General features: G+C 49.0%; 3 protein-coding genes and 2 non-coding genes across 5 annotated transcripts in view; all 5 read right to left on the bottom strand.

The window, feature by feature from the left end:
• DYM (dymeclin) overlaps nt 1-1,121 on the bottom strand; it is a 156,848-nt gene extending 155,727 nt beyond the window's left edge. Inside the window, 1 exon segment of the mRNA XM_032205390.1 lies at nt 941-1,121. The gene's annotated coding sequence lies outside the window, so the exon portion shown is untranslated.
• Nucleotides 1,122-4,317: 3,196 nt separating this feature from the next.
• Nucleotides 4,318-6,249, bottom strand: CZH18orf32 (chromosome Z C18orf32 homolog). Its single transcript, XM_032206366.1, is given in 4 exon segments — nt 4,318-4,487; nt 4,490-4,514; nt 4,697-4,952; nt 6,206-6,249. Coding segments are annotated over 3 exon segments (300 nt in total). The 5' UTR covers nt 4,925-4,952; nt 6,206-6,249; the 3' UTR covers nt 4,318-4,440.
• Nucleotides 6,250-6,451: 202 nt separating this feature from the next.
• On the bottom strand, nt 6,452-9,343 carry LOC116501009 (60S ribosomal protein L17-like). Its single transcript, XM_032206367.1, has 7 exons — nt 9,295-9,343; nt 8,871-8,923; nt 8,754-8,794; nt 7,709-7,836; nt 7,198-7,303; nt 6,795-6,986; nt 6,452-6,537 (listed from the first exon to the last, which is right to left on the bottom strand). Exons 2-7 carry the CDS (start codon nt 8,908-8,910, stop codon nt 6,490-6,492), a joined length of 555 nt encoding a protein of 184 aa, XP_032062258.1. The 5' UTR covers nt 8,911-8,923; nt 9,295-9,343; the 3' UTR covers nt 6,452-6,489.
• LOC116501244 lies at nt 6,631-6,698 on the bottom strand. The gene has a single exon (XR_004254400.1). It is a non-coding gene; the product is annotated as a small nucleolar RNA SNORD58 (small nucleolar RNA).
• On the bottom strand, nt 7,386-7,452 carry LOC116501243. Its single transcript, XR_004254399.1, has one exon. It is a non-coding gene; the product is annotated as a small nucleolar RNA SNORD58 (small nucleolar RNA).
• Nucleotides 9,344-15,213: the final 5,870 nt, after the last annotated feature.

Below are 15,213 nucleotides of genomic sequence, written 5' to 3'. Positions count from 1 at the left end.
ACGCTCAGACACCATTAAAAAGGGCTGCAATTTTTGAATCCTGATCTATCTCACAGGCTACACAGTTATTTTGGCATCTCTGCTCTCCTGTAATTGGGCATTACGTGCATTTTTACAACAGCTATCTGCTTGAAATGTTTCCCACAACCAGAAACCTACCTCCAGCACAAAAGACAGACGTAGTACAGAGAGCCAAATGTGTTTTGCACGCATACGTAATTTTATACTGCCCTACACATCACGATTTATATCCCTCTTCAGGATCTACTGCGAATGAAGCTGTATAATTACTAGCAGGTTCAATAGGCTTTCCACCCTGGAGAGCCCACGTTGAGGAAATGTCATCGCCACCTTTATCCACCCTCTTTGACAGCAGCTCATCAGCCACCGAGCAGGATCTCTGACTCTTGTTACCTTCCTCACACAAAAGGAGGAGGATTCTTACATTCACAAGGCTTAACAAACCTGCGAGCCCAACTGTCAGCCATCAGTGCATTAAAACCACCCTGGGATCTTCCTGGCCACCTGATAAAATCACCAAGCCACCTAAGTCAGCGTTTATTTGCTATATCTCTATTTTTTTCTCCTGCTGAACTGATCCCACGAGGTGCTGTGGTGTTAAAGCCCCAGAGCAGGACCCGGCCAGGGGCTTCCCCTGAGGCAGCAGCAGGGGTGGAAAAGGGAACAGGGCCTTCCTCAGCACCCTGCGACCCGAGCAGCGACACCACTCACCCCAGCTGGAGCAACCTGGCCGCTTTTTTGCTTGAAAAAGGGGTAAAATCGGGGGTTACATAACACGGTGCCCTACAATCAGGCGACGAGCCCAATAAGCAGGGGTTTCTCCGCTCCCCTGCCTTCAAGAAGCACTGGCTGGAGGAAATAACAGCGCTGTACCCACAGAGCCAGCTCGGACCGCCACCAGGGGAACCCAGCACCTTACCCTCAGCGCCGGCGACGGCAGGAGGCGGATTTGGGTGCCCGGCAGCCCGCTCCGCCCCGCACTCAACACACCCGGGGAGACTCGGGGCTCAGGAAGCCAGCACAGAACGCACCCGGAGACAAAAAAGCAGCAAAAAACAGCGGCGCCGGGGGGCGAAACCGAGCACACGAAGGGAACGAGCGCGGCCCCCGCCGCCCCCTCAGAGTCCCCTCAGGGTCCCCTCACGGCCCCTAACGGTCGCACCCCCCCCCCGCATGCGCGCACCCACCGCCGCCGCTCCCGGCCTTCCACGTCGCCACCGCCTCCCCAGCGCGCATGCGCGCGGGCCGCCGGTAGAAGGGGGGGAGAGGGGCGCGGCGCGGGGCGCGCTGGGAAATGTAGTTTTCGGCAGGGAGCTGTGGCGGCGGGGCCTGTGGGGTTTTTATACACAATAAAATATAAAGTGGTGCAAAAGCGCTGCCCGCCAGTAATTCCTGCTGCCCCCAGTAATTCCTGCTGCTCCTTGGGTGGAGTTCACCTGGCCGATAAACACACCCAAATAAAAATCCCTCTGCACCACATCTGGCAGCCTTTGGAGGCTGCTGGCGCCCCATTTTACCTCACAAACCTCCTACAAATGTACGTTCAGGCCCTTAGGACGCTGAATAATTAGCAAAATAAAGCTTTTCCAACTTTAGTTTACGTTTTTTGAACATATTTGGAATATAGAGGTGCGCTTCACTGAATGGCGGAGTTTGGGAGGGAGCTCTGCGTTCATCCAGTCCAGCCCCAAATTAATTTTATTTAAGTCCTCAGCATCCAGGTTCCTCCAAGAACCACACGGAAAGCACCACGTCACACCCAGACCTCCCCATAATGGAAAAAAAATTAATGGCTCATTTGAATTTATCATTTTCTTCAGGTATTTTCAAGCAAATGAATTTTCTGATCCATCCCAACAGGATTTGAATCCGCCCAGACAGCTTTAGCACTGGAGATCTTAGAGCGAGATCTGCACAAGTGGTTTGGTGCCTAAATGCCTAGTCTGCTATTTTCTAAACGTCTTCAGTGGAAATGAAGCTGTTACCTTGCTTTACTAAGTTCTGGTAGCATCTACCTGCTGCCATAAGAGCTGAATCCATCAGTAAATCTGCTTCTACTGAGTAACAAAGAACTTCTCGCAGTTATTTTTCTTGGTATTTGTATCTCACTTCAGAACTTCCTTCTTTTCTCTCTGCTTGCTTTTCTTAAACATAACTTTGTGCAGTACTTTGCAGGTGACCTCCTGCACCCTTGCCCAGCTTCGGGATGTAAAAGCAGGCAGTTTGTTTCTTTCACCTGTTTTGCACATTATTTTTGTGCTAAACTATTTACACTCTGATAAGATTATTGACCTATTCCTGGAAGAGAATAAAAACAGATTTGCAACACTGATTTCCTGTCAGACTTCTAGAGAATACCACATTCAGGCAATTTTATACTGTGTATCCTGTGTTTAACTGCAGCTATTGGATGTACTAAAACATGCCAGAAAGCACAAGCGGTGTGATTCTAACAAACAAGACGTATTTGCATTATCTGCCTACTTTGCTTTTTGAGGCCTTTTTGTACTTGTTTAGAGTGCTAAGCGCACAACTGAAGCCTAGTTTTCACTGCAGTCTGATTTACTGTGTACTAACACAGTACTAATATTTCTTTTTTGCCCCAAGCATGGAGTAAGCTTCTGGTGTCTTCAAATGAGATGTTTCACCTCAAATTATTTCAGTAGGAAAAAAGACACGAGCATGAGGGAGCAAGGGAGCTCCTTAGTGCAAAATGTGCACAGTTAGTATTGTCTTTTATTGCATGAATTATACCACGTGCGCATGCTCAGAATAACAAAACCTTTTAATATCACAAAGGGATACCAGTCTAGGAGAAAGCTCTATCTGTGAAACACCGATCAGATGGAGGCTTATGTTGAAAGGGTGTTGTGAAAGCTGATTTCACAGTAATACAAACTTCACTTCCTTATAGGCTGGTTTATTAAGGGAGAGAAAGCAGCATCAGGTGACATGGGACAAGGAATTTTCTCTGATTCAAGTCATTACAATGGTCCGATACCCTGCTGTGAACACTGCAGACTGATCCCCACGATTTCACAAAAAAACAGGCAGTGGTAAGAAGCAACATTCCTCACCAGAGGCATCTGACAGGCCTATCAGGCAAATAAGTCTTCGGTAGAAGAAAACACGGTTCAAGAACGAACCCAGACCCCGGTGTCAGTTCAAGGGCAGCGAGTTGCCTCTTACCACTTCGATGCACAGCCCTTTAACGTGTAATAGGATTGAATTGAGTCCCAAAATATTTTCCAGCTCTTCTTGCTATCACTATACCCTCTAGATACCACCCTCTACGTGTTATCCAGGAAACATTTATATATTTAAAAAAAAAGGTATGCCCATAGGACTTCTGGGAAGCGATAAATCCTAAATAGCAACCCCAAATTCTGAATTATTTATTTATTTATTTATTTATTGTTGGTTTAATTATTAGTTTGGAATCATTTAGAGAATCCTCTGGTTTGGCAGAGAAGGACAAAGCAGGAATTATTAGTTCTGCTCCTACAAAGCACAAGGCATCATTTTGGGATGCAATTCAGCACCGGAAACATCTTCCCAGGAGGAGGCATAGGATTGCTCAGTTCGCTTTGTTTATCATGAAGTACGTAGTTTTATGAACTCCTTCAGGCTGGGGACTGTCTACAGCTTTTCCTAAGAACAACTGTACGAAGCAGCTAAATTTTAAATAAAGTCCTGCTTTATTATCATTCAAATTACACAAGCACGGTAAAAGATTTTAGTCCCTTTTTTTTTTTTTTTTTTCTAAACACAGACCTGCATCGTTTGAAACCACTGCAACAGAATATAACAACAACTCTCTTGCATCATGCACCTGCTGATCCTTTTCAGGAAAGAAAGGCACAACGTTTAAAGAAAAAAAAAATGACTGAAAGTATCAAATCAAGACTTTTTGCTAAGGAAATTTTGCATATAGCGTAACTCTTTTAGCTCATCTGCAAATTTCACACAGCAGTCTGTATTCCTCGGAAGTTGACCGTAATGTTTTATGCTGCCACAATGCAATTGATAGTTCTCTAGCGAGGTCAAGAACAGCTTAGTTTCGAAGTGGAAGAATGAAGTATTGCACTCGCAGTCAGTGAAACTAAGAAGCAACACGTTTATCTTCCAAAGCTAGCTTAATCCATAAACTATTTCACCTAAATCTCTAGTCATGCCCATAGGTTATAGATGCAAAGTGGTTCCAAGGGAGGGAAATGAGAATAATTTAACACGGTTTTCAAACGTTTTAAATAAGAAATCTGCTAGCTGCCATTTTTAGTGGCAAAAGAGACCTTCTGCTGTACGTGATAGGGGTTTTATTCAGCTGAAATGTGCAAAGAAGTGCCTCAAAGTGAGAGAAATATCAATCACCAGTTCGTATTGGACACCAGGGAATGAAATCCTTCTGAATGAATTCCTTTAATCTGTTTTCTTGTCAGGAAGTTCTGTGGCTCTCTTTGCAGCATTCCATTCGCAACCCCGTTGCTTTCAAACTGCAAATAAAAGAGAGCACCGTTAAAAGGAGACGTCAAAAGAGACCAGAACAGTGACATTTGGGGATTAAAATGATTTTCAGAAGCAAAGGCCAGTGAAAACCTATAAAGAAATCTGCCCCCAGATTTGCATCTGCTGATTTTACATGCGATGATTTGGGGCTTAAACGCATTAATCTTACTCTGTGAACTCCAGACTCATCCTCCTTATCCCTTTCGCTGGCTGAAGGTGCCCGGGGGTTTCCAGCACTGCCTCCTTGCCCTCGTTTTGTGCCTGTCGTTTCCTGCACGGCTTTCTTGGGCCACACGCGCTTAATGAAAGGTGCAATGACAGGGTAGATGTACGGCTCCAGGAACTTCTTGTAGACCCAGAGAAGAACGGGAATGACGATACAGGGAATGCACACCATGGTTTCCTCTTGTTCTGGGACAAAGCTGCTAGGAAAAACCACCTCAGATTTAGAAAAACAACCTCAGATTACACTTTCCGTATGCAAATGAGGTAAGAAAGCAAAGTCTCAAGAAAGGATTTTAGTTCGTTTAAACAGAAAAGGTTCTTTAACAATAGATTTTAAAGTTTCAAAAATGCTGCCGTTATTCCTCGAGAACAGCTATACGCTCCCATGTTATAAAGTCCTCAGGAACAATAAGGCTGAGATTCCTGGCATCTTAACAAAAAAAGAACAAAGTTGCTATTAATTCATCACCCCTCCAGCTGCAAGTTTGAAAGACATAGCCAAAAAGGTTTTGCTTAAACCAAACTAAAAAAACATAAGCAGTGATCCGAAGGGCCAATCCTCGTTTGGGATCCTTGCTTTGCTCTCCCAAACTGCCCTAGACAAGTGTAGCCCCACTCCCTGGTAACATCAATTCCAGGCAACTGCTTCCAAGTGTAATTTTTGCCACTTCAAAGGCAGTTTTACAGGAGCTGAGTCTCGAAAGGCAGAAATAAAAACATAATAGGAATGAGGTAATCTATTAAAACCCTTCAAAAGGTTTATGCTCCTCTTCTAGAACTTCCTAGATATTAAATCCTGTGTGATGCTGAGGACTCAGCCTAGCTAAAGAATATACGTGGGGGAATCAAAGAGGCTGCCTCTCTGAGAATGACTGAGTCTGTGCAGTCACTGGGTATCAAAGAGTCCAGGTGAAAAGTAAGTTCAACTTCTGCCAGCTACAGAACCAAGTCGTTGTTTTAGTTCCAGTGGCTAACGTATTGAAACGTTTTTTCCCCCCAACCTTCCCTGTGATTCCGTGATGCTGTTGCATGGTTGGCAGGGTTTATTTTAGGAAAAACAAACAGGGCGACAGCAAAGGGTGAAATGTTAGTTTCTTTAGGCTTTGCTCCTTTGTGCTAAAGGCTTTTGTTTCTCCCTAAAGCAGCGCAGAGGGCAAGCGTGACACTGCAAATACAAGCACATTCACTCTTTTTGTTCCCCTCTCATTCTTACGTAAACACAGAGAGGCCGGGCACACAAACGGCTTCGCTCAGCCCCTTAAGGCCGAGCCGGCCTAGCCCGGCCACCTCACGCAGCCCATCCCCGCGGCGTCCCCGGCACCAAGCCGTCCCCCACCCGCCGTTACACGGCCGAGCCCGTCTCCCGGTGCCGTTTGCCTCCCTCCCCTCTCCCCAAACCCTGAGACGAACGGCGGCGCGGTGGCTCCCCAAAAAAGCCCCCTCCCCCCCTCACCTGAGACCGCAGCTACCCCCGTCCTCACCGCGCCGCGCCTCCCTCCCGACTGCCGCCGCACCGGAAGCAACCCCCGCACTTCCGGCGGGCGCGCCCCGCCCACCCCGACCAATAGGAAGCGGCGCGCGCGGGTCACGCGACCCACCCCCCCCCGGCTCGGGGGAGTGACGTCACGGCGGGGCGTGACGTCACGCAGACGTACGTCACCGCGATGACGTCATCGGCGCGGAGAAGACGGGAGACGGGCGGGTGCGAACAGAGCTTTATTGGGGGCGGGGGGAGGGCTACTCCCGGGCCATCAGCTTCTGCTTCTTCAGCTTCTTCTGCGAGATCTGCGGGGGCAATGAGCACAGGGGGGCGGTAATTAGTTAATTAATTCATTAATCACCCCCCCTAATTAATTAACGCCGCCTAATGATGCTGAGGTTGCTCAGAACCGGTGTTTGTTTTCACGGGTACTCCAAAGGTGTCCTAAGAGAAGTCATCACGGCAACCTTCCCGTCCCCGAAACGCCCCCTTACCCAAATTCGGGATTTTTAACACCAAAAAAAACCACCAAAACCCTCTTAAAAGCACTCCGCTTTTTTACCTTTTTCTTCTGAGCCACTTCTTCTTCCGGCTTGGGGACGATCTGCTCCTTCTCGGTCAGGATCATCTCGATGTGGCAGGGGGAGCTCATGTAGGGGTTGATCCGCCCGTGGGCTCGGTAGGTGCGCCGGCGCATTTTGGGGGCCTTGTTCACCTGGATGTGCTCGATCACCAGCGAATCCACGTCCAGCCCCTGCGGAAAAGGAATAAAAACCAAGGATTCGCCTTATTGTGCCTTAATTCGCCCACAAATAAATCCTGCAGCAGAACCGCGACACCACAAGGCTGAGAAGCACCAAACTCTCCCCCTCTGTGCTTTTGGGGGATTTTAGGAGCTTCCTCTGGGGCACAAACGCACACAGACGCAAGAACGGGGTGCATTTAATAACATCCAGCCGACCCACCTTGAGCTCAGCGTTGCTCTCCGCGTTTTTCAGCATGTGCAGCAAGAACTCCGCGCTTTTCTTGGGCCAGCGCCCCTGCGTCCAGCCCCACTGCTTGGCCTGTGAGAGAAAAAAGGAAGTTTTTGGTCCCAGCACGATGTAATTCACCCTTTTATTCTTATTAGCTTGTAACGCGTCCTTTTACTTCGATTGCTCAGAGTAAGAATTTCTTTTCACGTTGAATCCAAAGGTGTCCTAAGAAAGTCATCACAGCAATCGAAGGGAACGAGATTCTACACCTTGCACAAGAGCAAACCAACAGAATTAAATATAATCTGGTATTTGATACCACAAATAGGTGTGCTGCTTGCTGTATCAGAGCTCAGAGCAACTCTTGCTCAAAATATGCTTTCACACGATGTTATCAACGACTGCCCATCATCCACGCCACATGAACATCGCTTTTTGTTCCTTCCGTAAGGAAGCGAACCCAAAACCCTTCCCAGGTCTTCATCCCAGCCCTCACCTGGGCCATCTACCAACGCCTCCGTTGTAGCGACGGAAGGGAACGCACTGCTTCTTCAGGGTCACGTCCTTCAGGTACTTGGTGGCCTTGCGGATGTGCATGCCCTTGATGGCCTGGGCAGTCTCACGAGTGTTCTGACAAGAAGAAGAAAAAACAAACAAACCCAGTGAAAGCTTCTCTTAACGTTCTTTCCACGTTACAATGGGAGTAAAAGCACTGGATTTTCACCTACAATTCTTAGTATGACCCCATTACTGAGTTCACAGCTCTCTGATGCCTTTATACTGTTTTTACCCCGAGCTTTCCACCCACAATTTAAAATCAGGATTTCTCCTTATCACAGCTCCCTCTTTGGCCACTAATCCAAAAAAGGAAGCCTGAATGATATTCCTATAAAACATCCAATATGGCACCTCACAGGAAGCAATGAGAACACAAGCTATACAAACAGGCACAAAATTTAACGTCTATGTAAGGGATTAAAAAAGAGAGAGTGAAAAGCATCAGAAGAAAAATTAAGGATAAGGTATCGGTGCTTAATGTATTTACTCTTTGATACACCATTTAATATATGATTACAATAGAAGAACAAACCAAAATAAAACTTTCTTCACCTGCACTATATAACACTCATCAGAAAAGCATAATCTCAGCTTTGTTTTTGTGATTACCCCAAATTATTTTTATTCCCTGCAAACAGTTTACCAGTGAACTCGTATCACCATTCATGTCAAATGCTTGCTGCCATACTTCTCGGCCACTAAAATGACAGGACGAGCAGGGAAATCCTTCCCAATAGAGGCAAATACAACAAATCACTATTTCTAGCCTAATTCCCCCCAGTTGCCTGTTTCCTTCTCTATTAGGCCGCAATCTAAGAACAGACCCTTTATTTTTGTTCCTGCGGATAAAGGTCATTACAAGCAGCTGAGCACACGCAGGCCGTAACCTACAGCACCACACTTCGGTAATTAACTGATAAAATGGGAAAATAAAGGCCACCCGCTTCCAAAATCCAGCTTGGGTTTCCCCACCGCCACCGGCCACGTACCTTGAAGTGCACCCGCAGGTTGGAGCCCCGGGACTTGCATGCTGCGGAGAGAAGAGACCAATTTCTTAAAAAAACAACGATTTTAGGGTGTAACATGGAAATAGGTTGGCAACTCACATTTCGTGGGGTTCTCCGGATCCAGCGAGTAGCGGACCATCCTGGGAGCTCAGCTGCGAAGAAAAGGGAAAAAAAATCACATTAAGCTTCTAATACAGACATGGAGAAGGCTGAGCTCTTTCCTCAGAGCCGACAGCTAGCTGAAAAGGCCCCTCGGAGATAGATTTTCCACGATTAAATCTAAATGCTTAAGAAAACGTGTGTCCCCCCCCTTCCCTCCCCGCTGCCTCAGGGCCCGCTCCCCCCTCACAGCCCCGGCACCTCCGCGCTCCGCCATCTGCGGCACCAGCGCCACAAACAACGATGGCGGCAGCGAGCCCGAGCCTCCCCCGAGGCCCCTCATGGCCTCCCCGAGCTGTTCGGGCTCGGATGATGCCGGATGGAGGCGGATGGCGGCGGATGATGGCGGATGACGAGCCCTCACCTCAGGGAGGCGGCGGGGAAGAGGAAGGGCGGCGCCGGGCGGGAGGCGGGGAGAGCGGCGGGGCCGCTCTCGCGAGAAACGCGCGGGGTCCCTCAGCTCTGTCGTGGCATCGGCTGTCGCGACAGAGCCGTGCACCACACGATAACACAGAGAGAGTGGCTGAGAGCGGGGTCCAACGCTGTTTGAGGTCCACAAGGAGCCTGAACCCGGTGGCCGAGCACCTGTGGGTGCGGAGCCTCGCCCCAACGCCCAGCCCCCCTCCCGTCCCGTTTGTGAGGGTTAAAAATTAGGGTTTTGCAGTGAAAAATCCCGTCAGTCCTGCGATCCTAAAGGGATCGTGCTGGCATAACGGTGGGGAGGAGGTTAAAAGGGTAAAGGGACAGTGGAAGGTCCAAAATTCCCCAAATGACCAAATAAAAATGTATATATTTGATATATTTGTACATATTGCACCCCTGGGTACAAGAGGGACATAATGCCTGGGACGTGTCCAGAGATAGAGGTGAAGGGTCTGGAGCACAAGTCCTGTGAGGATCTGGGGTGTTTAATCTGGAGAAGGGGAAGTTTTATAGCTCTTCCCAAAGACCTTAGAGACCCCTTGCTTCTACAACTCCGTGAAGGGGTGGGGAGCTGGGGTCGCCTCTTCTCACCCATAACTAGTGATAGGACAAGAGGGAATGGCCTCAAGTGGTGCCAGGGGAGGTTCAGGATGGAAATGAGGAGATTTTCTGTCAGAAAGTGTCGATAGACACAGGGACGGGTTGCCCAGGGAGGTGGTGGGGTCACCGTCCCTAAGGGTGTTCAAGGAGAGGTTGGACGTGGTGTTTAGGGACGTGGTTTAGTGGTGACATTGGTTGTAGGGTGATGGCTGGACCAGATGATCTTGGAAGTCCCTTCAAACCCTAATGATTTTAGGATTCTACATCCAGGGTTGCCCTGTTTCAGGAACTGCAGGTCCTTTGCCTATTGTGGGGCAGTGGCACCGAAGGGCCAGGGAAGTTAATCCCCTCAGTCCGTCTGTAGCACATTTGGGTAATTCCCACTGTCCTTAACCCTATTTCACTTCTGGGAGCTTCTGCCGGTGCCTTTGCCCCATAACCAGGACAACAAGAAGGGGGTGAGATGGGCTGCGTGGAGAGGCAGATTCGCGACTGAAGCAATTGCAAAATTGCCCTGGCAGCTTCCTGGCTATGCAGGGAAGACACCTGTTTTATTAAAATAAGACACTTTATTTATTAAAAAAAAGACCCAGACAAACCAATTTTTCTAACCCTCAGGCCAAGGCCAGTGTTGGGAGATCAATTCGGTGAGGCTGAAGCAAGTCCAAGTGCTGCAGCTAGATGGCAGGCTAGGATTAGACTAGAGAGCAGGGACACCACATAGCATGGAGAAAAAACCAAAAGATTTATTTATGGATCACAACTAGTATTTATTGCAGCATTATATATATATATATATAAAAGAACCTTTATGTGTTAATGGAAAATGCATTTCTCGTTGTAGTTGTGTTTGCTCGGGAAGTACCAAGCAGCTTTGCAGTAAAACGAAAACATCTCCTGAAAGTGGTACCCAGCTACAGCAAAATGCTTAGAAGAAAAATTAGATGGAGTGGAAGAATAAAAAAGCAACAAAAAAACGTTGATCTGCTGTCCAGGCACATCCCTGGTGTGAGAGAGGTCCGGGTTAAACTCTGTTTAGATTAAGCAGGCAGAGCAAGATCCTACTGCCCACGTGAATGCTCGGACCACTGGGATATTTTCAGATCTCTCTTTAACACTAATAAACTCCACAGCTTTGAGGCTAGGATTTCGCCCAGATGAGATGCGGAAAATATTTGAGCTATCGCAAATATTTACACGGGCAAAAGTGCAGAGCCGTAATTTTAACCACAGTTCCCCCTTCACCTGCCTTAAAAGGTTCCTTTGACTTTGCTGTCGAGGAGATGCTTTCTGCATCTTTTCTTACAGCCTCAATGTCTCCGAGTAACTCGTTAGCACCGACCTCAAAGCAGGAAACCTCACAGCACTGCTGGGGTATGGGCAGATATTATTTCTTCATTTTATATACGAGGTTCCTGTGGAAAACAGTAAATAAATAGAAGCCAATGCGAAGGAGGATGAGCCTTGTCAAAATACACACGCAACAGCCTTTCTAAGCCAAGGATTACTAGAGAAAAAGAGACTCATGACTTTGAGGAACAGTAAAAATGGAAGAAGATCTCTCAGAGACGGGTTTCGACACTTCCTTAGTGTCTCGGTTTCTTTTTCTGTGGAACAGAAATGGTGATGTTTCCAGGAACACTACGCGTCCAGATGTAATAGATTAAAACTGAGCAAAAACTGAGGTCCTCAAGCACTTCCACTGCAGGAATCTCCACTCACGGCCAGCCTGAGTGCAACTCTCCATCGTTACTTTGCTCTCCATGGGCAGCACCTTTACAGGCAGCTGCTCAGCAGCAGAGCCCAGGAGCAACGGGCCATTGAGAGAAAGCTGGAAGGGAGATGTGAAAAACAAGCACGATGGGAATCACCCCGGGGTCATTCATCAGTCGAATCCGAAGCCACATCCTAACCACAAGGGGCAAAGATATTCCTACCCGTCCTGCTTGGTCCTTGGCATTTACCTTACAGCCGCGGCTTGTGGAGCCCAAAAATTTCTTTCACAGAAATCCATACAAACAGCTCGCTTGCCCTAAAGGTTAAGCAGAAAAACCTGAAGGCAAAAAGCACCCAGTACCTATTTTAAATCGAAACCAGCTTGAACGCCGGAGCTGGAAAGTGCTGAAGGCTTCGCAGCCTTCCCACAGCTGCCCGCGCCTTCTCCCTGAGCTCTATAATATGCCTTATGCATGTGTTTTTAAATATAGATATAAAATACGTATTGTATAATAAATGTAGTTAAATATAATGATATATTCATGTGTTTTTTTTTTAATAAAACAAAGTGGGGACCTGCCAGGAGCACGGGCAAAAGGACACATCAATAGGAGGCTGTAAGACTCGATGATTGCTGGCGGCTCAGCCAAGAGTGACGGGTTCATCCACCCCTGCACGCCCAGATAGGGGGAAATCAGCGGTAAAACAAACCTCCTGTGCGACTGAATAACCTTGTAGCCGAAGTCGGTGTTTATTCAACGCGTTCCCTGCCAGCGAAGCATTTACGCAGGTCGTGCAGGGCCGTGACTGCTTGTTCCTGGCTTTCAGGAACACCACCAAGTCCTCCACTAAACCGTATCGCTGAGCTCTACGTCTAAGCGATGGATTTGGGAACGCTCAAAACCAAGCTCTGGACGGCTGGGGCGGGATATAGGCTGGGAAGTTTTCCCATTATTCTGCTTTGGGGTCTTTTAGAGGGCGATCACCGCGCGGTGGTCCCGAAGAGCCCTCCAGGCTGCTGCTGCTGGGGGCAAGGCAGGTGTTTTGGGGGCTAGGAAGGCATTTTGGGGGCTAGGAAGGCATTTGGGAGCTGGGCAACCACGTCCCCTTTCAATCTGAGCTCTGAGGACATTTACTGACCATGCTTCCCCTCCAGATTTGGCCACGTTTATGCAAAATCTGCAAATTTAAGGGAATAAGCGCGTGGATGAGGATACCCTCTCCGCACATCAACCCCAAATTCCTCCTCTCCGGACTCTGCAGCAGCTCCAGCCCGGCTGTAACAGGGAGGGAGCATGCACGGTAAAAGGTTCAATTACCCAAAAAAATGAGGTGGTTTTATTTATTTATTTTTCGTTTTGCTGGGTTGCAGAGGTGTCGATGCGGGGGCTGGCTTCCAACCCATGCTCGTGCTGTGGCTGGAGGTGCTGTAACGTCCCACGTATGATCAGGATGAGATTGATACACGGAGAAGAGAGAAAAGAGAGAAAAAGAGAAAAAAAGAGAGAAAAAGAGATAAAAGTCATCAAAGAAACCACATCACGTTGCTCAAGCACATCTGGGAGAACAAAAGGGAGCGGGAAGAGTTTGTCCTTGACGATGGGGACCTGCTGGGAGGGAGAGGGGCCAATTTGGGATCAAAGCCTTCTGGCAACCTCCCCCCGTTGGAGATGGCCGGAGGCAGGTACGAACCATCCCGTTCCCAACGCCGAGAGGAATTAGGGTTCGCAGGAATGCGGGGATTTACCCCTCCAGGCCCACCGTGGCCGCCCAAACAGCTCGGCCGGAGAGCACGTGCTCGCTAAGACCCCCCAGGCCCAGATGCCAGGGGATTTAATGTGGGACAGGAGGCCCGGGGCGGCTTTGTAGGGCCGCTGGCAGGCTGAGCTGTAAATATTCCCTCACAATCAAAGGCATTCAGCTCGGGATTACGCGCCGGGGGCTCGGTGGTTGAGTAAAACTACAACCAAAGGGACCGTTCAGTCAAGATGGTGACCGGAGAGGCAGCTGAAGCGTTTTTATTTTCCCTCCGGTCCTTTGGGGCCGGGGATCCTAAGGCTGTGGTGTAAGAAATGGGTTTGGAAGGATGCGAGGGGACACAGAGAGGTCCCCGGGATATGGGTGACGCTGTGGGAGCATGTGAGGTGGTTTCATAACCCGGTGGAGATTAGCGGGAGCAAGCAGAGCCAGAGAGGCCTACGGAGCCTCGCGCCGCTTCGAGGGCCCTCGTCGAGGGGCCGTGCTTCAAAGGGTGTAGGGTCGGAGCTGTAGGGTCAGAGCTTTAGGGTCAGCAGGGTGAAGGATGGGTGTGAAATGAAGATATGAGACCCGCTCTCGCCCCGTTTTCATGCCCGCAGAATAAAGGTGTCCAGGGTGGGATTAATAATGCATATAAATGGCCTAAAATGGCCGGCTCAGCTTTGGATTGAGCATCTTTGTGGGGGAAAGGGAGGAAAACGGGGGAAAGGGAGGGAAAAGAGGGGAAAGGAGGGAAAAAAGGGGGAAAGGAGGGGAAAAAGGGGGAAAGGAGGGGAAAAAGGGGGGAAAGGAGGGGAAAAAGGGGGGAAAGGAGGGGAAAGGGAGGGAAAAAGGGGGGAAAGGGAGGGAAAAAGGGGGGAAGGGAGGGGGAAAAGGGGTGAAGGGAGGGGAAAAGGGGTGAAGGGAGGGGAAAAGGGGAGGAAAGGGGGAAAAGGGGGAATAAAGGGGGTAAAGGAGGGGAAAAAGGGGGAAAAAGGGGGGAATAAGGGAAAAAAGGGAGGAAAAGGAGGGAAAAAGAGGAAAGGAGGGGGAAAAGGGGGAAAGGAGAGGGAGAAGAGGGGAAAAGGGGGGAAGGGAGGGGAAAAAGGGGGAAAAGGGGGGGAAATGGGGGGAAAAAGGGGGGAAGGGGGGGAAAGGAGGGGAAAAAGGGGGAAAAAAAGTGGGAAATAAGGGAAAAAGGGAGGAAGGGGAGGGAAAAGAGGGGAAAGGGGGGAAGAGGGGAAAAGGGGGAAAGGAGGGAGAAAGAGGGAAATAAAGGGGGAAGAGGGGGAGAAAAGGAGGGGAAAAGGGGGAGAAAGGGGAAATAAGGGAAAAAGGGAAGAAAGGGATGGAAAAAAAGGGGAAAGGAGGGGGAAAGGGGGGGGAAAAGGGGAAGAAAAGGGGGGGAAAAGGGGGGAATAAAGGGGGAAGGGGGGAAAAGAGGGGAAAAGGGGGGAAAAAAGGGGGAAATAAGGGGAAAAGGAAAGGGGGAAAAAGGGGGAAAAGGGGTAGGGGGAGGGGAAAAGGGGGAAAGGAGGGGGAAAAGGAGGGAAAAAGGGGGGAAAAGAGGGGGAAAGAGGGGCAAATGGGGGGAAAGGGAAAGGAAAGGGGGGGAAAAAGGGGGGAAAAGAGGGGGGGAAAGAGGGGGAAATGGGGGGAAAGGGAAAGGAAAGGGGGGAAAAAGGGGGAAAAAAAGAGGGAGAAGGGGGAAAGGCGGGAAAAGGGGAGGAAAGGAGGGGAAAAAAGGGGAAAAGGGGGGGAAATAAGGGAAAAGAGAGGAAAGGGATGGAAAAAGAGGGGAAAAGGA

Source organism: Aythya fuligula, chromosome Z (assembly GCF_009819795.1).
Source record: "Aythya fuligula isolate bAytFul2 chromosome Z, bAytFul2.pri, whole genome shotgun sequence".
Taxonomy (NCBI): Eukaryota; Metazoa; Chordata; class Aves; order Anseriformes; family Anatidae; genus Aythya; species Aythya fuligula.
Note: the sequence above shows the minus strand (reverse complement) of the source record. Positions and strands in the feature narration are given on the sequence as shown.

Excerpts from the sequence above, each read along its gene's own strand:
- LOC116501009 (XM_032206367.1), bottom strand. The coding sequence starts at position 8,910 with ATGGTCCGCTACTCGCTGGATCCGGAGAACCCCACGAAAT. Across the intron at positions 7,304-7,708 it reads AACGGAGGCGTTGGTAGATG|CTCACAGGCCAAGCAGTGGG; the intron begins GCCCAGGTGAGG and ends TTCCTTTTTTCT. Across the intron at positions 6,987-7,197 it reads AGAGCAACGCTGAGCTCAAG|GGGCTGGACGTGGATTCGCT; the intron begins GTGGGTCGGCTG and ends CCTTTTCCGCAG.